Source organism: Cinclus cinclus, chromosome 2 (assembly GCF_963662255.1).
Source record: "Cinclus cinclus chromosome 2, bCinCin1.1, whole genome shotgun sequence".
In the NCBI taxonomy this organism is placed as follows: domain Eukaryota; kingdom Metazoa; phylum Chordata; class Aves; order Passeriformes; family Cinclidae; genus Cinclus; species Cinclus cinclus.
Window position 1 is genome coordinate 21,245,291 of NC_085047.1, and position 20,967 is coordinate 21,266,257.

General features: G+C 47.7%; 1 protein-coding gene and 2 non-coding genes across 3 annotated transcripts; 1 reads left to right on the forward strand and 2 right to left on the reverse strand.

Annotated features, from left to right (window-relative positions):
• Positions 1-8,913: 8,913 nt before the first annotated feature.
• On the forward strand, positions 8,914-17,401 carry CPOX (coproporphyrinogen oxidase). Its single transcript, XM_062515453.1, has 7 exons — positions 8,914-9,342; positions 9,434-9,577; positions 10,277-10,387; positions 10,783-10,924; positions 13,041-13,259; positions 14,954-15,058; positions 16,906-17,401. The coding sequence occupies exons 1-7, from the start codon at positions 8,940-8,942 to the stop codon at positions 16,991-16,993; spliced, it is 1,212 nt and encodes a 403-aa protein (XP_062371437.1). The 5' UTR covers positions 8,914-8,939; the 3' UTR covers positions 16,994-17,401.
• A 497-nt stretch (positions 17,402-17,898) lies between these two features.
• TRNAD-GUC (transfer RNA aspartic acid (anticodon GUC)) lies at positions 17,899-17,970 on the reverse strand. The gene has a single exon. It is a non-coding gene; the product is annotated as a tRNA-Asp (tRNA).
• Positions 17,971-18,258: 288 nt separating this feature from the next.
• On the reverse strand, positions 18,259-18,332 carry TRNAI-AAU (transfer RNA isoleucine (anticodon AAU)). The gene has a single exon. It is a non-coding gene; the product is annotated as a tRNA-Ile (tRNA).
• Between the last annotated feature and the right edge of the window lie 2,635 nt (positions 18,333-20,967).

A 20,967-nucleotide genomic window follows, 5' to 3' on the forward strand; every position in this document is an offset into this window, starting at 1 on the left:
AATTCAGAAATACCAGATTACTGTTTCCAAGGAACAGTCCCATACCAAAGTACAGTCTTTGCAGGGCTGAGCCATTTCATACTATGCAGTACCTTTCATCGCTGTTGGGGGTTGGTTCTCTCCCTTTTCCCTCTGTGAAATTTTCCCCATTGTCATGCTAAGATACCTGTTGACTGGGCCCTGGGGACAAGGGGGAGGGAAGGGGAGGGAAGAAGTAAGCCCCGCGAGATTCAAACAGCCAGAAGAGGAAGTGGAAGGCTGGACATCGGCCCATTTCCCCTGCGGAGTTCGGACGAGAAGGACAATCGCCGCTGGTGTCCCATCCCTGCGTCGGGAAACCACCATCAGACCCTGCCCTGCTGCCTTCTCGCTGTGAACTACCACCATCCAGCACTCTGCTGATCACCAGGACCCACACCGTGAGCGGAGGGCTCTCTCCATCTCCCTCTCCCCCTGGGACAGCGCTGCCATCACCCCCAGCCCTCCTGTGGCTCTGCGGGACCTGCCCGCCCCCAGCACTGGGAACTGCAGCTCAGGGAAAAGGTGCCTGCAGCCAAAAAACACTGGGACTGAGTTACTGTTCTGTTTGTGGGTAATTTCATAGCTGTTGTTGTTCTTGTTTGTCGTGTTAGGTATACTAGTAAAGAACTGTTATTCTTACCCCCATATCTTTACCTGAGAGCTCTCTTAATTCCAAAATTATAATAATCGGAAGAATCACATTTTTTTTCAGTTCAAAGAGAAGCTTCTGCTTTCCTTAGCAAACACCTGTCTTTCAAACCAGGACAGATTTTGGCCACCCAACATGCGGCCCGAGGGCATTGAGAGAAAAGGGTGAAAAAGGAATAACAGTTCTTGAGTTACCTCAGTTTTGTGTTAGGTGGCATCATGTTGTCCAGCTTACTGTGGTTTGGGCTCCATGTGGCCACAGCTTTATCTCTCCCATTTGCAATCCCTTACTTGAACATGGGTCCTATAACTCAGGCTGCTGTAACTATTATCCAGTTCCTTTTGTGGGCTGATAACGTGAGACATTCATGGATTTTTAACTTCCTCTGGAAGGTGGGCACATGGATACAGAGTTATCACACTCTAACTGTATGTTTTTGGGGTTACTTTAATAATGGTACATACTGTGAGGATATGACACCAGGAAAAATTTTGTCCCAACCCCTTAGACAGTTTTTTGGGTCTGCTCCAGCTTTTGAGGGGTTCAAGTCTCTTCTAAGCAGTAATGATATCATACAGTGGCTGACATTGCTAATAGGCCTTGTAAACCTGTTCTATTTAACATTCCGAGATGAGGGGACATTGACTTGGATGACAACCCTGATACATCCCCCAAGAAATAGGGATTCTGCCCCAGAGCCTGGCTCTGCCCCAGAGACTAAGGATTCTGCCCCAGAGGTTAAGGATGTTTCCCCTGAGCCTGATTCTGCCCCAGAGCTCACCTCAGAAAGGAACCATCCAGAGTGGGTGGGGTTTCTAGTGAAGGAGATAGGCCAAATGCTGAAGGAGTACCTTTCCCCAGCTCTTGAGAAACTCTCCCCCTGCCTTAAAGAGGGAGAACCTGATGGTGCAGCAGTGGAACCCACAGATGTTACATCTCTCCAGGTTCCAGCTGAACTGCAAGGGCACTCACAGCCAGCAGCAGTTGCCCCGTGGAAACTAGAAAGTCTAAGGTGAAAACAAAGCACCTAGATAATAAGGATCAGAAAGCAGGGCCCTCACAACCAGCAGGGGAGCCAGAGGTTGAGATCGTCACGGAGTCCCTGTCATACGAGAGTCTCCGTAATCTGTGTAAAGATGTTGTATGAAGGGGCCATGAGGCTTTTACAACGTGGTTACTGCGAGTCTGGGACCTTATGGGTACAGGTGTGCAGCTGGATGGTACTGAGGCAAGGAATTTGGGACCCCTGACCCAGGACTCAGGTGTGGATCACATATTCGTAAGGGAACCAGGCCCCCTTTCCCTCTGGGAGCGGCTTTTAATGAGTGTAAGAGAGAGGTTTGTCCATAGAGAGAGAATGCAGGAGCACCACCATAGAATGCGCTGGAAGACCGCTGAGGAGGGGATCCAACAGCTGAGAGAAGTGGCAGTACTGGAGATACTCTTTGGGAGGGGTGGACAACATGACAATGACCCCAACAAGGTCAGGTGCACAGAGCAGATGTTGTGGAATCTGGCACACCTGGGGCCATCTCAATACACCACATTCATTGCAGCCATTAATGCTGACACCAACCACGAGACAGTGGGTTCTGTTGCCAATAGGCTCAGAAATTTTGAGAGTATAATGAATGGCCCAATGCAGGCTCAGGTCTCTGCTGTGATTAGGGAACTCAGAGAGGAGATGAGAGAAATGAGGGAGGAGATGAGGAGGGTCAGTGCAGCACCAGTGCGAGTCACAGATGCCAGAGTTAGAGTCCAGCGTTTCCCAGCTAGGGATAGAAGGTTAACCCCACAAACTGACCTGTGGTTCTTTCTGCGTGACCACGGGGAAGACATGAGGAGGTGGGATGGGAAACCCACTTCTGCCCTGGAAGCATGAGTGCGTCAACTCAGGGAGGGAAACACTAACCAAGGGAGCTCCACTAAAGTGAAGGTAGCCTCAACTTCCCATAACCAAGATGCAGGGTATTACAAAAGGGAGGATGATTTGTCAGATCCCCTTGAGGGAACCTCCAACATGTATGCCCAGGAAGGAAATAATAACCAGTGCTAGAGGGGCCCTGCCTCTAGCCAGGGAGAGGCACGGGAAAACCAGGTCTTTTGGATGGTGTGGATCCGATGGCCTGGCACATCAGAGCCACAAAAACATAGGGCATTAGTTGATACTGGTTCACAGTGCACCCTAATACCATCGGGACATGTGAGGGAAGAACCTGTTTCTATTGCTGGGGTGACAGGGGGATCACAGGAATTGACTTTGCTGGAGGCTGAGGTGAGCCTGACTGGGAAGGAGCGGCAGAAGCATCCAATTGTGACTGGCCCAGAGGCACCGTGTATTCTAGGCATAGACTTCCTGAGGAATGGCTATTACAAAGACCCAAAGGGACTCAGGTGGGCTTTTGGAATAGCTGCTGTAGAGGCAGAAAACATTAAGCAATTGAACACCTTGCTTGGACTGTCAGAGAACCCATCTGTAGTGGGACTCCTGAAGGTGAAGGAGCAGCAAGTGCCAATTGCCACCTCGACAGTGCACCACCGGCAGCACAGGACAAATCGAGATGCCGTGATCCCCATCCACAAGATGATCCGTGAGCTGGAGGGCCAAGGGGTGGTCAGCAAAACCCACTCACCCTTCAACAGCCCCATCTGGCCTGTGCGTAAGTCTGACAGAGAATGGAGATTGTGGACTATCGTGCATTGAATGAAGTGACTCCACCGCTGAGCGCTGCCATGCCGGACATGCTGGAACTCCAGTACGAGCTGGAGTCCAAGGCAGCAAAGTGGTACGCCACCATTGACATTGCCAATGCATTTTTCTCCATTCCTCTGGCAGCAGAGTGCAGGCCTCAGTTTGCTTTCACCTGGAGGGGCGTGCAGTACACCTGGAACCGACTGCCCCGGGGTGGAAACACAGCCCCACCATCTGCCATGGACTGATCCAGGCTGCATTGGAAAAGGGTGAAGCTCCAGAACATCTGCAATACATTGATGACATCATTGTGTGGGGCAACATGGCAATGGAAGTATTTGAGAAAGGAGAGAAGATCATCCAGATTCTGCTGGGAGCCGGTTTTGCCATCAAGAGGAGCAAAGTCAAAGGTCCTGCCCAAGAGATCCAGTTCCTGGGAGTAAAGTGGCAAGACGGGCGGCGCCAAATCTCCACTGAGGTCATCAATAAGATCACCGCGATGTCTCCACCAACCAACAAGAAGGAAACACAAGCTTTCCTAGGTGCCATAGGCTTTTGGAGAATGCACATTCCTGAGTATGGCCAGATCATGAGCCCTCTCTACCTGGTCACCCGGAAGAAGAACGAATTCCACTGGGGCCCTGAGCAGCAGCAAGCCTTTACCCAGATCAAGCAGGAGATCGCTCATGCTGTAGCCCTCGGCCCAGTCAGGACGGGACCAGAGGTGAAGAATGTGCTCTACTCTGCAGCAGGGAACAAGGGCTTGTCCTGGAGCCTTTGGCAGAAGGTACCTGGTGAGACCCAAGGCCGACCTCTGGGATTCTGGAGCCAAAGTTACAGAGGCTCTAAAGCCAACTACACCCCAACAGAGAAGGAGATCTTGGCTGCTTATGAAGGAGTTCAAGCTGCCTCAGAGGTGATTGGCACAGAAGCACAGCTCCTCCTGGCACCCCGACTACCAGTGCTGGGGTGGATGTTTAAAGGGAAGGTTCCCTCTACCCACCACGCCACCGATGCCACATGGAGCAAGTGGATCGCCCTCATCACACAGCGCACCCGTATCAGAAACCCAAATCACCCTGGGATTTTGGAAATAATTACAAATTGGCCAGAAGGTGAAAATTTTGGTCTTGCCGATGAAGAGGAGCAAGAACAAGTGACCCGGGCTGATGAAGCCCCACCATACAACCAACTGCCAGCAGATGAAACTCACTACGCTCTTTTCACTGACGGTTCCTGTCGCATCGTGGGGATGAACCGGAAGTGGAAAGCAGCCGTATGGAGCCCCACACAACAGGTTGCACAAGCTACTGAAGGAGAAGGTGGATCAAGTCAACTTGCTGAACTCAAAGCCGTTCAGCTGGCCCTGGACATTGCTGAAAGAGAGAAGTGGCCAAAGCTTTACCTTTACACTGATTCATGGATGGTAGCCAATGCTCTGTGGGGCTGGCTGGAAAGATGGAAAAAAGCTAACTGGCAACAGAGGGGAAAACCAATCTGGGCTGCTGATGAGTGGAAAGACATTGCCAGTCGGGTAGAGAAGCTACCCGTAAAGGTCCGTCATGTAGATGCCCATGTCCCCAAGAGTCAGGCTAATGAGGAGCACCAACACAATGAGCAAGTAGATCAGGCTGCAAGGATAGAGGTGTCACAGATAGACTTAGACTGGCAACACAAGGGAGAGTTGTTCCTGGCTCGATGGGCCTATGATGCCTCAGGTCACCAAGGCAGAGATGCTACCTATAAGTGGGCACAAGACCGAGGGGTGGATCTCACCATGGACAGTATTTCCCAGGTTATCCATGACTGTGAGACGTGTGCTGCCATCAAGCAAGCCAAGCAAGTGAAGCCCCTCTGGTATGGGGGGCAGTGGTCCAAATATAAGTATGGAGAGGCCTGACAGATTGACTACATCACACTGCCTCAGACACGCCAAGGCAAGCGCTACGTGCTGACCATGGTGGAAGCCACCACTGGATGGTTGGAGACCTACCCTGTGCCTCATGCCACTGCCCGCAACACCATCCTGGGCCTGGAAAAACAAGTCCTTTGGAGAAATGGTACCCCTGAGAGAATTGAGTCAGACAATGGGACTCATTTCAAGAACAGCCTCATAAGCACCTGGGCCAGAGAACACGGCATCGAGTGGGTGTACCACATTCCTTATCACGCACCAGCGGCTGGGAAAGTGGAACAGTGCAATGGGCTGCTTAAAACCACCTTGAAGGCACTGGGTGGGGGGACTTTCAAAAACTGGGAGATTAATCTACCAAAGGCCACATGGTTAGTGAACACCCGAGGTTCCACTAATCGAGCAGGCCCTGCCCAGTCTGAGCCCTTGAGAACACCAGATGGGGACAAGGTTCCAGTGGTGCATATGAGAGGTATGCTAGGAAAAACTGTTTGGGTGAACCCTGCCTCCAGCAAAGACAATCCAATTCGGGGGGTGGTCTTTGCTCAAGGGCCAGGGTGTACCTGGTGGATCATGCAAAGGGATGGAAAGACCAGATGCATACCCCACGGAGACCTTGTTTTAGGGCGAACTACCTACAATACTGTGCCTGTATCTGTAACTGCATGGATGTATATAATTTGAAGATTTTAATTTGATTTGGCATGATGGTAGGGGAAAATTCGGGGTGGATAATGTTGGGGGTTGGTTCTTTCCCTCTTTTGCCCTATGTGGAATTTTCCCCATTGTCATGCTAAGATACCTGTTGACTGGGCCCTGGTGACAAGGGGGAGGGGACGGGAGGGAAGAAGTAAGCCCCGCGAGATTCAAACAGCCAGAAGAGGAAGTGGAAGGCTGGGCCTCGGCCCCATTTCCCCCGCGGAGTTCGGACGAGAAGGACGATCGCCGCTGGTGTCCCATCCCTGCCATCCCAGCGTCGGGAAACCACCATCGGACACTGCCCTGCTGCCTTCTCGCTGTGAACTACCACTATCCAGCATTCTGCTGATCACCAGGACCCACACCGTGAGCGGAGGGCTCTCTCTCCATCTCTCTCTCCCCCTGAGACAGCGCTGCCATCACCCCCAGCCCTCCTGCAGCTCTGCGGGACCCGCCCGCCCCCAGCACTGGGAACTGCAGCTCAGGGAAAAGGTGCCTGCAGCCAAAAACACTGGGACTGAGTTACTGTTCTGTTTGTGGGTAATTTCATAGCTGTTGTTGTTCTTGTTTGTCGTGTTAGGTATACTAGTAAAGAACTGTTATTCCTACCCCCATATCTTTGCCTGAGAGCTCTCTTAATTCCAAAATTATAATAATCGGAAGAATCACATTTTTTTTTCAGTTCAAAGAGAAGCTTCTGCTTTCCTTAGCAAACACCTGTCTTTCAAACCAGGACTATCATCTGGCTCCACACAGTCTTTGTCTTTGTTGTTCTGAATTCTTATTTTCACAGATTCACAGGCTGGGCAGGATGGAAGGGATCACAGTGGATCATCATCTGGTCCAACCTCCCTGCTCAAGCAGGGCGATCCCAGAGTACATAGCACAGGATTGCGTCCAGGCGGATCTCCAGGGAGGGCAACTCCACATTTTCTCTGGGCATCCTGTTTCCATGCTTGGTCACAGTAAAGAAGTTATTCATCCTGTTCAGGCAAAACTTCTTGTGAATCAGTTTCTACTCGATGACTTCTTGCTCCATTGCTTGGCACCACCAAGCAGAGCCTGACACTCTCCCTTCAGTTATTCACAGACGCTGATGAGGTCCCCTCTCAGTCATCTCTTCCCAAGGCTGAACAGACCCAGCTCCCTCAGCCTTTCCTTATAAGAGAGATATTCCAATCCCTTAATCACTTTTGTCACCTGTTGTTTCTCCAGCAGGTGTCAGGGTAGTTAAAGTTCCCCACCAGGAGCCTGTGACTGTAAGGCTGCTTCAAGCTGTCTGTAGAAGCCCTCCTCCACTTTTTCCTGCTCAGGTGGCATGTAACAAATACCAACAGCAGTGTTACCCCTATTGGTCTGCCCTTTTTTCCTAACCCATGAGCTCTTGATTTGCTTGCTGTCCACCCAAAGGTGGAGCTCATTACATTCCAAGTGCTCTCTCACAGAGAGGGCAACTCCACCATGGCACTTTCCTGGTTTGTCTCTCTAAACAGGGCGTAGCCCTTCATGACAACACTGCAGTCATGCAAGTTATCTCACCATGTCTCTGTAATTGTAATGAGATCAAAGCCCTTTCACTGCACACGTCTCTAGTTCCTCCATTATATTAGGAAAGAAAATGTGCTTCAACTTTAGAAAGAATACGCATGTATGCCCTCTAAGCTTTATGGGAAATATTCCTATTGCACTAAACTGGTGGTCCCACAGAGTATTCAGGTCCTAAAACTATGAGTAGAAAACCAGAAATGCCATCCAGAGAAGAGCAATTCCACATTTTTCACAGTACTGCTCAGTAAAATACAACTTCACCCCTATTTCAGCAATGCCTGGCCCTGTACAAGCCATCACTCACAAAACGACTCTGCAGCTCCATGTAATTGCATTAACAATACCAGGTTCTTTCTAAGCAGCATGTAGAGATGTTTTACAGGCACAAGGACAGCACAGCCCCCTATCCCAAAGCTGCACCAGGCAAGGTGTGGCACCTGAGTGCTGCATCCATCAATATCTCTCCCTGTCACAGCACCCACACACAACAGGCAGCCCAGATCCAGATGGGAGGGATATGGGATGCTTGGACTCTTTCACAACAGCCAGTATGGATGGGCTTTCTTGTATAGACATGTACGAGCCAGCTGTGTGCCAATGGCATTCTGGCCTGTTTCAGAAATAGCATGACCAACAGGACTAGCGAACTGATTCTTCCTCTCTGCTCAGCACTGGTAAGGCCATATGTCACATACTGTTTCCAGTTCAGGGCTCCTCACTTCAGGAAGGCCAGAGGTGCTGGACCAGGTCCAAGGAAGAACAGTGGGGCTGGTGAAGGATCTGGAGCACAAGCCTTATGAGGAGTGGCTGAGGGAGCCAGGGTTGCTCAGCCTGAAGGAGACTCAGGGGTGACCGTATCACTCTCTACAACAGGAGGTTGTAGCCAGGGATCACTCTCTTCCAGGCAACCAGCGACATGATGAGAGGACATAGCGTTAAGCTGTGCCAGGGGAGGTTTAGGTTGACATTAGGAAGAATTTTTTCACAGGAAGGGTGATTAGACATTGGATTGGACGGCTCAGGGAGATGGTGGAGTCACTGTCACTGGAGGTGTCTAAAGAAGACTGGACGTGCCAGACAGTGCCCCGTGGTCTAGCTGATAATGTGGTGATAGATAATAGGCCGAATTAGATGATCTCAGAGATACTTTCCCCCCAGTCGATTCCGTGCGCAGACACACGTACATACCCATCGCGGCCCCAGTCCCGCCCCGCCCCGCCCCGCCCCGGCCCCGCTCCGCCCCGCCCCGGCCCCGCCCCGCCCCGGCCCCGCTCCGCCCCGCCCCGGCCCCGCCCCGCCCCGCCCCGGCCCCGCTCCGCCCCGCGCCCGGCCCCGCCCCGCCCCGGCCCCGCTCCGCCCCGCCCCGCCCCGCCCCGGCCCCGCTCCGCCCCGCCGGCACTGCGGCGCCGGTACCGGTCATGGCGGCGGCAGCGCGCCTCCTCCGGAGGGTCATCCGCGGCCCGCCCGCCCGCGCCTTTGTCCGGGCGCAGAGCTCCGCGCAGCCGGGGCTGGGGGGCCGGGGGGCGCGGGGGGCCGGGCTGGCGGCCGCGGGGGCGCTGGGAGGGCTGGGGCTGGCGCTGGCGCTGTGGCGGCGGCAAGTCGCGTTGGCGGCGGCCCGGGAGGACGAGGAGGAGAAGGAGCTGCGGCAGCGGTTCATGGCGCCGCCGGTGAGCGGGCTGCGGGAGCTGCGGCGGCGGCGGCGGGAGCTACGGAGCCGCATGGAGATGCTTATCATGGAGACGCAGGCAGAGGTGTGTCGCGCCCTGGCCGCCCTGGACCCCGGGGCCTCCTTCGTCGTTGACAGCTGGGAAAGGAAGGAAGGTACGGGAGAGCCGCGGTGTACACCGCGGACACCGGCACCCCGGGCTCGGTCACCCTTCGGTGATCCTGACCCGGGGCCTGGCGTTGGCAGGCGGAGGCGGCATCAGCTGCGTGCTGCAGGATGGCGAGGTCTTCGAGAAAGCGGGTGTGAATGTGTCCGTCGTGTCCGGGTTCCTGTCGGAGGAGGCAGCGCGGCAGATGCGGAGCAGGGGGAAGTCTCTGAAGGCCAAGGACGGTAAGGCATCTAGTGTGCAGTTGGGATAGTGGGTGGAACGAGTTCACCTGAGTATTCTTGTGCAGGTACTCTGAAAGCAACCTGGCCTTTGAGCAGAACATGAGGAAGGACAGACTGATCGAAGCTCAAAGGTTTTAATTTGTATATCATAGTGATTTCTAATCAGTGAGCCTGACAGGTGGATTTTCATGTCCCTAGACAGCCAGGCACGGGAGTGCTTCTCCCTCTGTCTTGCTACTGCAAGGAATGTATTGCAGGCACAGGTGATTTCTCAATAATAACACTGTAGCGCAACAGTGAAACAGTGCAGGGATTATGTACCAAAGAGGTGGAGGGAGAAAACCAACACCTGAAGGCTAAAGGGGACTCAAGCCATATTTGTGTAGCAAAGGGTAATTGTGAGGACTGGGGGTGGTAGAAAGCCTTAGCAGTGCCTTATGTGTTAAATGGTCTTCATCTAGTGGGTTCTTCAAAGTATTGTCTCGTTTTTAGAACAATACCAAAGAAAGAGTTGAGTTAGGTGCCCAGAAGTGTATGGATGAGAACTAACTTGTCTCTGATTAGTAATTATGGTGACCCAACATGAGACGATTTTCTCTTGTGGCTTGGAGCCTAAGGGAAAATAGCAATGTTCCTTAAATGATAACAAATGAAGTTTATTGAAAAACTGAAGGGAACTCTGTGCGTCTTTTTATCTAGGGAAGATGCCTTTTTGTGCCATGGGTGTGAGTTCTGTTATCCATCCAAAGAATCCTCATGTTCCAACCATGCACTTCAACTATAGATACTTTGAAATTGAAGAAGCAGATGGTAAGGATTATAAACCAATGAGGAATGTATGAAATGTCTGACTGCCCAAAGGAAGTGTGAATGCATGACTGGGGCAAGAGATCAAGAACCAGTGTGAGTTTGCTCCCAGCTATGTCAAGAGTCACCAGCCCATCTTGTAAAACTGTTATCCTATAGTAAGGGTCAGTGGTCCAAAATGGTTTTCACTATGTTGAAGTTTGTTTCATCTTTTCCTGAAGTCACTGATCATTGCACTACCTTGTAGTCAAATCTTTCACTATTGAAGTTTAGGGACACCACTGAAAAATGATTTTGTTTTGTACTGTAAAATAGTTGTTAGTTCTTGGTGAACCACTAGCAACAAGTTGCTGTTCAGAAGTTTAAAAGAAAAATGTTGCTGCTTGCCTCTGTTACAGGAACTAAACAGTGGTGGTTTGGTGGTGGGACTGACCTCACTCCAACTTACCTGAATGAAGAGGATGCTGTTCATTTTCACAGGACTCTGAAAGAAGCCTGTGACAAGCATGATCTGAAACTGTATCCCAAGTACAAGAAATGGTATGTAGGGGAAGGTGTGTTTGGGGGAGTAGAAAGCAGCACTGGATGTTGGCAGTTAAGTGTATGCTAGGACTTGTAGGTTCTGCTTCCTTTTGAAAAGTATCAGAAAGCCCTTATGAAAATCAGAAGTGTACTGGGACAAAACACTGTCGAAAGAAATATCTTATTTACAGAGTCCTGGATTTTTCAAATCAGAGGGCTGACAGCTAGGATCCTAAGTCTGTAGGCCAAAGAAAAGCCAAGCTGACTCATCAAGGTTTTGTTGCACTAGGCAACTTAAAATTCCTTGTAGCCTCTGATGCTAAACTAGGACAAGACTTCTGCCCCATGGACTTGCACAAATTCTGTTTATGGTGAACTTACAGTAAATGTGCACAATTCAATGTGAGCTCTTGGGCCATCGTAGCAGTTCTGAAAATCCCACTTTTGTTTTTCTGCCTTCAGTCTGGCCTTCATGGCTTTTTCTTCCCCCCCCCCACCCCCCCCCTAATTTCCAGGTAAGGAAAGGACCTTGTCCTTAATGTAGAAGCTTCATAATTTGATGAAGCTGTATTTTCTTCTCTGGTGACATATTCACTGGGAGTTCAACACTACATTTTCTATGATGCAGACTTTGAATGTTCTTCTTGAGCTGAGAGATACAAGTGATGGGATCTAAGTGGGAACTTGCTGCTCTGTGTCTGATAATCCTATCTGGCACAAGCTGTGTATGCAGGAAGGTGGGGTACCCTTTTGTAGGCTACTAGGTCTTGTCTGAGGACAGGAGATAAAGTGGGTGTTGTGGTTTGTGTGGCAACCACTTAGTAGAGAGACACATCTTAGAGCTTGAGACTGTATTCTTGCTATCTGAGGATTTTTTGCATGCTAGTTTAGAGGATCTGCCTTAATAATCAGGTTCTTTGTAGTCTAAAGTTAGCAATGATAGCTGCAGGGGGTAGGAGACTTTTTCCCACTTTGCCAAAGATTATTGTGGTTATTACATTTACCATATTGTCTACTTGATCTAGGTTTAAGATTTTTGTCAGGTTTATTCTCTTTTATGTTTCTGACTCCGGCATTTTTTCCTAACTCTTCCTGCTATCATAAAATAAAAACCACTGATCATGCCAGTGAATAAAAAAATAGTGTAGTTTACATCTCCATGTCTCTGTTGTTATGGCCATGCTGTATATAATGCTTGAGAATGACTGTGGAAATATGGAAATCTGGTCCTGTATGGAAAATTAGTCCTAAGGGAAGGCCAGGTTTTCTTGATCTTGATGGTTTCTGCTTCCTACTTCCCTTTGCTTTCTCCTCCATTTGAAGACTTGCATCCCCAAGCAAGGAATAATAAGAAAGATAGGATTGAGTCATGTTAGTTACAGTAATTTCACAACTTAATACTCCTCATAAATACAAAAGAGATTAATTGCTTTTAGGATAAGATGCCCTTACTTGTTTATAAACTTAAATGTGACTCATGAAAAGCCACTGCTATAATGATTCAGTTTTCCAAGTTTTAACTATTAAAAAGCCTTTTTCCAAGGAAGGGTGCCATGACAGTTGCTTTCTTATCTGGTGTTGGGGTCTTAGATTACTTTTGTTTTGATGAAGAAAATTCTTTTACTTGAATGGCAAAGAGAATAAATTCTCTTCCAAGTTATAGTTCATATGAAAGCTATCCAAATAATTTGGGAACTACATATAATGCGGGGAATGGAATCTATCTAGAGCCCTTAGTTTTGAAAGTTTTGACATCTGATTTCAAAACCAAAACCATCTGATTTCAAAACCATCTGATTTTCAAAACTGTTCCGAGTAGGTAGAGGCTATGGATTGGATGAACCCACGTGGATGCATCTGCCATGGTGTTCAGTGACTTTGTGATGATGTGTAGCTTAACAGAGACCATTTAATCAGAGCTTTTACTGTGGGTGACACGGGAGTGCTTTCCAGGTGATGCTGCACCATCCTGGCTCTGGGTAGTCAGGGAAACAGTGGGGCACCCAGCCTTGCAGAAGCTGACTTGTGGTCAGTATTTCACTGGTTCTGTCCTGCAGCATGCAGCTCTTTGGAGTTCTGTTCATGAATTTGAATACTCTGGGCCATGTTAGTAAGCATCTGATGTTTCTTCTAGGTGTGATGACTACTTCTATATCAAGCACCGTGGCGAGCGAAGAGGGATTGGAGGCATATTCTTTGATGACATGGACTCTCCCTCCAAGGAAGAAGTATTCCAGTTTGTAAAGAGTTGTGCCAAAGCTGTCGTGCCTTGTTACATTCCCATTGTGAAAAAGCACTGCCATGACGCCTTCACACCAGAGGAAAAGCTATGGCAACAGCTTCGGAGAGGACGGTGAGTACTGGAGGAACCAAAGTATTCACAGGAGGTGGACTGTGCTGGCAAAAAAAAAAAAAATGAACTGCAACTTTTTTGTTACAGATTGTGTGGACCAAAAAAGATCATCAAGAATTTCACCTTTTTTGTGCATAGCACTAATTCTGAAATCCAATGCTAGATTGCTAAAGAGGGTGCAAAGAAGGCATTTCCCACTTTCCCATGTTGCGACACAAGCAACCCAAACAAAACATCACTGTTTCATTCCAACGCCTTCACATAGCAAGAGAAGCTTCTGCTGTGTAACAGGCAAAGGGATGTGGGTGTGCTTGGTGTCCTGAATCCTGCCCTCCTGCAGCCCAGAGGTACTGGATATAGGGCTGCCCTGTCACATGAGGAGCTAAGGGTGAGGGAATGGTGCTTCCTATTAAGAAATGCAGCAAAACCCCAGAAAGTCAGGAAATAACTGTACTTGAATACTTTCAGCTCCTTACATACATATTCCATCTGAATATGACATGTGAATTCCATCTCCATTCCTGTAAAGGAATTGAGGATTCCTATAAAGGAATACAGAGGGTTGGATTTTTTTATTCTGGCATGGTCCAAGGTTACTGTAAAATACTTAGGAGGAGTTAATGTCACCAACTGTTAATGGTGCAAAAGCTTGAGTACATTGGTCAATGCAGTTGTACTCTGTTCTCCATGTCCTGTGATTGTGTGAGTGTATGGAGAAATGAAATTACAGATGCATTGTGCTTAACTAGAGTCTTTAGTTTCTGCCTGTTCTTCAGAGAAATGTGAGACTGGCATGGAAAGAGTGTAAGCATTTAAGTTCAGATCACTGGCCTGCAGGTGTTGGTCACTTAAGCAAGTGTCCTTTATTTGGTGGGACTGTTCTTGGGAACATTCAGCTTTCGGGATTCAGTCTGTGGATGGAATTTAGCAAACCTGCAGAGATTAAAAGGGCGAGTAGCTTTTCTAACTTGCAGCCAGGACCAGCTCTTGAGGCCTGTCTATTTCCTAGGGTCTGTTAGCAGGTTATGGGGCTATGTAAAGCTTTCCATTTCTGGAGATAGAGAAGAGCTTTTCCCTTCCTGTATCTTAAGGTACAAACACCCTGTACTGGCTATTGAGATAATCCCTGATGAATTGTCACAGCTCTGTTCCTATGCGGGGAACAGAAAATGGTCTTATTTCATCAATTACAAGTCCCAGCCAGCACTCTGAACCTGTATGACTCCTGCTGCTTTCCAGATCTTCCCAGGAACCAGGAAATACTGTTTTGACCTTGCTGCTTATGTGTCCTTCAGCATGGAGGACTGCACAGTAGATTCTTTTTTCTCTGGTTATTTTCAGTACCTTTAAAGCCCCTCTTTATGTCTGACACCCCCACGAAGAATAGAAGAACCAAGGTAAATGTTGTGTCGAGCTTGCCAGCAGGGCTGAGGAGTGGAAGGAGTACAGTACAGCACAGGAGCCTGCAGACTGCTCTCCTTGGAACAGCTGGTCTGCTCTAGTCTCTTAGCTGAGGTCAATTCTCCCTGTGCTCTGTGGAGTGGTAAGGTCACACCTGCATTCCTATGCAAAGGATGCTAAAGAACAGTTGGCCCCCAACTCAGCAGAGTTTGAGGTCTGCCAGTTGAAGAAAGCACAACCAACTTCTGCTAATAAACTCAGTTTTTTTCTGTTGCATCTCTTCATTCGCATAGGTATGTAGAGTTCAACTTGGTTTATGACAGAGGTACAAAATTTGGCCTCCTGACACCAGGATCAAGAATCGAAAGCATTCTTATGTCTCTGCCACTGACTGCAAGGTAAGGGTAACAGTTATGTGGGGTTGCAGTAGGCACTGCTCTTAGTGAAATATTTCATAGGATTAAATCAGAGGTCTCTCCTGGTCTCCAGTCTCTTAACAGTGGCGAGTTCGTGCCTGATACAAGAACTGGACAAATACAGTTCTCTATTCTGCAAATGCAGATGCTTCTCTGTTGTACTCGCCTAGTTGCCACTAGTGTCTGTCATAGAGATTTTCTGGCAAGAAAAAATATGGTTTTTGTGCTTAGTTCCTCTTGATAGATTTCTTGTCCTTGCTTCATGGGGTTTTGTTTAGTAGCCCTTAGAAACCATGAGGGCTTCTGGCAGTCCTGCCAAATGTGTAGCAAGGAGCTCCACAGCTTAACTCTGTGTTGTATGAGAAGGTACCTCTGTTTTCTACTTGAATCTGATGACTTCATCTGACTTTTCACTGAGTAACATGATTTTCTTCCTGTTCATTTTCTCCATAACAGTTTTTATTTTACAGGCTTCGGGGGTGGGGGGTTCATTGTTTGTTTTCCAGGCTGACAGCTCCTGCTCTTTTTAGTCTTTTGTACAGTTACCTTTTCATACTTTGGCCACTTTCTCTAGGCTTAAGTTTTCTATGCCCTTTCTAAACTGGGGATAAGGAACAGACAATGTAAGCTACATATCCATATACAAGATGCAGGTGTGCTGCTGACTCACAGTGTCATAGCAATGTTTTAATTCATTATTCCTTACATAATCCTAATATTCTGTTTGCTGTTTTTGATTGATGTTCAGTGTTGACGTGGCTTTTTCATAGAACTGTTACAATGCCAAGGTCTTTTCTGGGCAATAAAATGTAACTCAATGTGTATGTAGCCTTTTTCCTGTGTCCATCACATCAGTCAACAGTGAATTTCACCTGCCATTTTATTGCTCAGTTGCTTGGCTAAGTACTGTTTTTTAACTGTCCTTTTAGGTTTTTAACCCATCTTGCTTACTCTTGCGACACCAGCAAATTCAGTCATTTACTATTTATGCCCACTTTCAGGTTGCTTTTGGGTATGCTGGGTAGTACCAATTCTGTCATGAATTCCATAAATTCACTAGTGACTTCCCTTTGCTAGGAAAACTGCCTGATGTCCTGTAACCATGAAGGCAGTGCTGTTCTCACCATGTATGTTCGTCCCACTGACACCTGATGTGTCCCTGACTGGTGGTGTAGCATGTCCTATGTTTTGATTTAATTTTTGGGATTGTCTGGGTTTGCTCTTTTTCATCAATGTAACTAGCTCACTTCACAGTGTGAATGGGTCATTCTTTGGGGAGGAAAAGGAAGGAGGATGTACCCATCTCTTTGTGACTGCAGACACTTTCTCTGTTGTGCCTTTTTCAATTGCCTTTTCAATGAAAAAAAAAAAGGGATCTTTCACCATTTTTTACTAAAACAAAGATTCAGCAAATACTTGTAGAGCTTCCAGTCCAGATTCTGGAAAAATGTCTTGCGTCACTGAAAATGCTGTGTGTTCCTTTTTTTATTCCTCTTCCTTGTGGTACTAGTGTGTCACAAGAGATTGTTAGAAGATTTTTGCAAATAAACCTGCATGCCTTGTGGGGAATGGGATGCTGCTCTTTCCTTTTTCCTCGTCCTCCCAGCTTTTTCAAAAATTTGTAAGAAGATGAAGCTAACATCTTTCTCATCTACCCTGGTGGTGTTCCTATTTTTTTTTACTGAACTTGTGATTTGTAACCATATCTGTCACCTCATCCAAGAGTATCAATTATGTCTGTAGCTTTGCATCCTTAGAAAAGGCAACTCCAGTCCAAACACAGCCTGGTGCAAGAAAATGGGCTGAGTGAGTTTCCCCTTTCCTTGCAGATGGGAGTACATGCACAACCCACCAGAGAGCTCCAAAGAAGCAGAAATCCTGGAGGTTCTCCGAAATCCCAAGGACTGGGTGCACTAACATGGATCATGAAGATGCTGGATTGCTTTCACTGAGCCACTCTGAGAGGAGTGCCTGCAAACTAGCCCATTCAAGCTGCTACTGTGTGTTGTTTCAGTGTGTCTATTTGTACACCTTCCTCCTGCCTTAATTAGGCTGTAGAGTTGTTAGAACTTGCAAATGTGTGAACTCATTCTTTTAGATTGATGGGCTAATGTTGTCATCCCCTGTTGCTGTTGCCTTGTGAAGGACTGGTAAAGGCCTCACAGGGCTACTCTGCATGCTTTAGACGACTGCAAAATATCAAACTACTGTGATGTGTTCAGGGAAATGAAAGCATTATTTGTGCCTAAATAGCACTGCTTAGCCTTATAAAATGTTGGGATACTAAAAACATTTTTTAAAGAATAAAGGGAATATTTGGTATTATATTGGGAATATTTGGTATTAAATTAAACCTTAAACTGCTTTCAGGAAGCTGTGGGAAAGGTGATCCTTAATCACATGTATTTTGATGATGTCTTGTTGACTCTAAAAGGGGGACAAATGGTTTAAGATGTGCTGCAGCAGCATAACTTGGCAGATCAGTATCTGGGAGAATGGGTTAAGATCCTAGTGTTACCTCCTGAGAACAGAAGGATGGCTGTCCGTTTGAGAAGAAAATCAGCACTGGAGCAGCTCTGCTGCGATCAGGACAGCAGAACAATGCTGCTTGGGCCAGCACCATTGCCAGGGAGGTCGATGGTGCATCAGGACGCTGCTGGGTGTTGCCGTAAGGCCTCCACCTATGCCTTCATGATTCTCCTAGCTTTGGGCTGATTGTCTCGTCCCCCACCATGAACTTCGTTGAGGACGTGGCAAGGAAAAGCAAAAGTGGGGGTCACCTGAATTAACCCCTGCTCGAGGGAAAAAAGAGACGCCTTTCCCTCCCCGTCGGGGAATCGAACCCCGGTCTCCCGCGTGACAGGCGGGGATACTAACCACTATACTAACGAGGAGTCGGGTGCCACCCGCCTCTCTCCTCATCGCCAGGTTCCATCACCTCAGCTGCGTCAGGTTCCTGGCAGGGGGCTGGTGGCTAGTCTGGCCTCGTGTCCGGGCGGGGTGGGGAGAAGCGCCGGCCCGGCTCGCACTCGTTGTCCCTCCATGACTTCCAAAGTCATGCTTCCTGTTGGGGACTACCGCGTTCCTTTCTGCGTTACACCTCCGCCCCCAGAACAATATATTCTTCTAAGTCAGTGATCTCCTCATGTCCAAGGGGAAAGAAAGGAAAAAAAAGACCGGAGTGGCCCGTACGGGGATCGAACCCGCGACCTCGGCGTTATTAGCACCACGCTCTAACCAACTGAGCTAACCGGCCCGCTCACGCTGCAAGTTTTGGGTACAAGTAGCTGAGGTACTCTAAGGACGTGCTGTGGATGCAGCCATTGCCGAGCGCCGCTCCGCAGCATTACGCGGCCGCTCTTCCTGGACACCGCCTCGGCGAGTTGCTTCATGGAACCGTGGTAGGGCAGCAAGGACACTAACCGGGGTGACGAGCATTCCTAAAAAATTGAGACTTTCAAGCCTTTCGTTTTTCTCTGCCTGGTCCCTCCTCCGGTGCGCGGGGGGCGATTGCCAACGGCAGGGAGCGGCTCGGCGAGGTGCACCCCGCACACGGACCCGCACCACCCGGCGGGGCAGCAACACCACGGAAACGAACGGCCACGCTTTGCAGGAACCATTCCCGATCCTTCCCTCTCTCCTCTCGTCCGCACGCCGCTGAAGAGGATGAAACAGAGCGCTCCTCGGCAATAAAAGGCAAGGCCGCCTCCCCGTCGAGGAACTGAACCGTGGTGCCCCGTGTGACAGGCGGAGATATTCACCACTGTACTAACGAGAAGCAAAGTGAGAGCAGCGCTCCCCACGGCGACCCCCAAGAGCCGCCAGCGGGATTCCCGCCCGCCCCTGGCGCCGCTGTCGCCCTCAGCGCCTCGTGTCCCGGCGCTGGGACACAAGGAACGGGAACCCTTCCCCAGTGATGGTTCATCCGGATCACTTGTCAAATCAAGACACTGATTAGAAAAATGCAGGAAATATTTCAGAATTAAATACCTCTGAGTCAGTGAAAAAGCTGCAGAGGAAGAGGACATAATCAAATTTCCAGCCCTTCCCTTCATAGACCGTCAGTATGAGTGCTAAGTTGAGCTCTTCTCCTTTATTATTTCATTTGCCACTAACGCGACCTATATAAAATACATCAATAAAAACATACTAGGAAGCCAAAAATAAGGTAATATCTGCACAGAGGAGCATATATAAATGTATCATGACAATGCAAGAGCTTCCTCAAACCTGGGTGACATTTAACACACATTCCCACATGCCTCAGAAAAAGACCCCAAAGTTGCTACTAAAGCAATGGTGTGAGGACACGGTCAGAGATCATGTGTAAGAAAATACAGAGTAAGGAAGGTAAAAGACAGGAGACATCTGATTGAAAAAAAAAAGGTAGAAAACCCAGATGTGCATAAAGAAGAAAGAAGCAGAAAGCCCCACATTAAAGAGGGGCTTTTTAGAATAAAGACTTTTAAACTGAAAAGGCATAATTTACCAGTGACATGCTGGGCCTTAAAGAAAAAGTGGGTGGTCCACAAAAAAAATAATTATTTGATTAGCTGCAGAACTGGAAAAATCTGCAGAAAGACATATACCTTAAAAAGCAACCCTGATGTGGTCTAAATTGAACAGCATTCCTCAAGCAGCAGCATTCAATCACTAACACTGTGGGACTCCAAGACTAGGTTTTCCTCCATCAGAGACCACAGTTCTCAGGAAGTTGATAAAAAAATTTTAGGAAACAGGACTGTATCAATAGAATCACTCCAGAGGTGAGATGAAGAGTGCCTGTTGTAAGCAGAATATGGATTTTAAACTCTTTCTCATGCTTTCTCAAAAACACTTTGAATGGATTTTGTTATAATTTCAAGCTAAAGAAGCATCATGACAAAGACAACAATCAGAGAAGAGAGAGGCCATAAGGTCACTTTGTGTTTCTGCTGTTGTGACACCTCATCTCACTGTAAAATAATTTCAGAGCCACTGGGTTTAGACCTTTTCCAGAGCAAAGATTGCTCAGTAAAGAAAGAACAACTGCGAATTTGTGTGCCAGGAGCTGGAAGCTACAATGCAACTGCAATGAAACGTTGTGTCTTTCTGCAAGAGAAGAGACTGCAGCTCTAACTCATATTATTACCAACCCTGATCCTTTTTTTCTAAGTTATCCCTAATTTATTGATCACTCAGTCCTTTAAAATACCATTTTTGAAGAAAATTATTAAATAAATATTTCACTATTTTAAAAATTCAAGAAGCACACTTTGTTTTGCTCCTATAATATATAGCTACTATGTCATTAGAGTTCAAAATACCTTTCCAAATATGTTTCCCAGCCTTTCAGGATAAGAAGGATGCCTAGGGAGAGGTTTAAATTATTTTTTCTTTCTGGAGTAAGAAATAAGTTATTGCTTTGTCAACTGTTGCACCAGGAATGTACAGGTGAAAGATGGTGAATCTTTGATGACAGATGTTTGTCTAAATGCAATACTTAGAACTAAATATTTGAAATGCGTTTCCTTTTTCCTTCTCCAATGAGTCAAAATTAATACTTTCAACATCTTTCCTTTCCCAGGAAAAACAACTGTTCCAAGAAAACCAATGTAACCTAAATTTGTAATACCACACAAGCAGATCTAGTCCAGGAATGAGGAAGTAAAGGATAAGATGGACATTCATTTCCCCCTTTTAATTATGGTACATCGCAGGTAAGTGATCATGTCCATAAAACTAATTTTTGAACTTCAGTTTAGCCAAGAACTCTTCTACCATATAATGGTTTTAATTAGCTTCCTAATTAATTGTTTTAATCAATCATAAGCAGTGTACTACTCATAAACAGTGTGATTTTCCACTTTAACCAGCAAGCAGCAAAGTTTTTTTTACAGACTGCTATAATT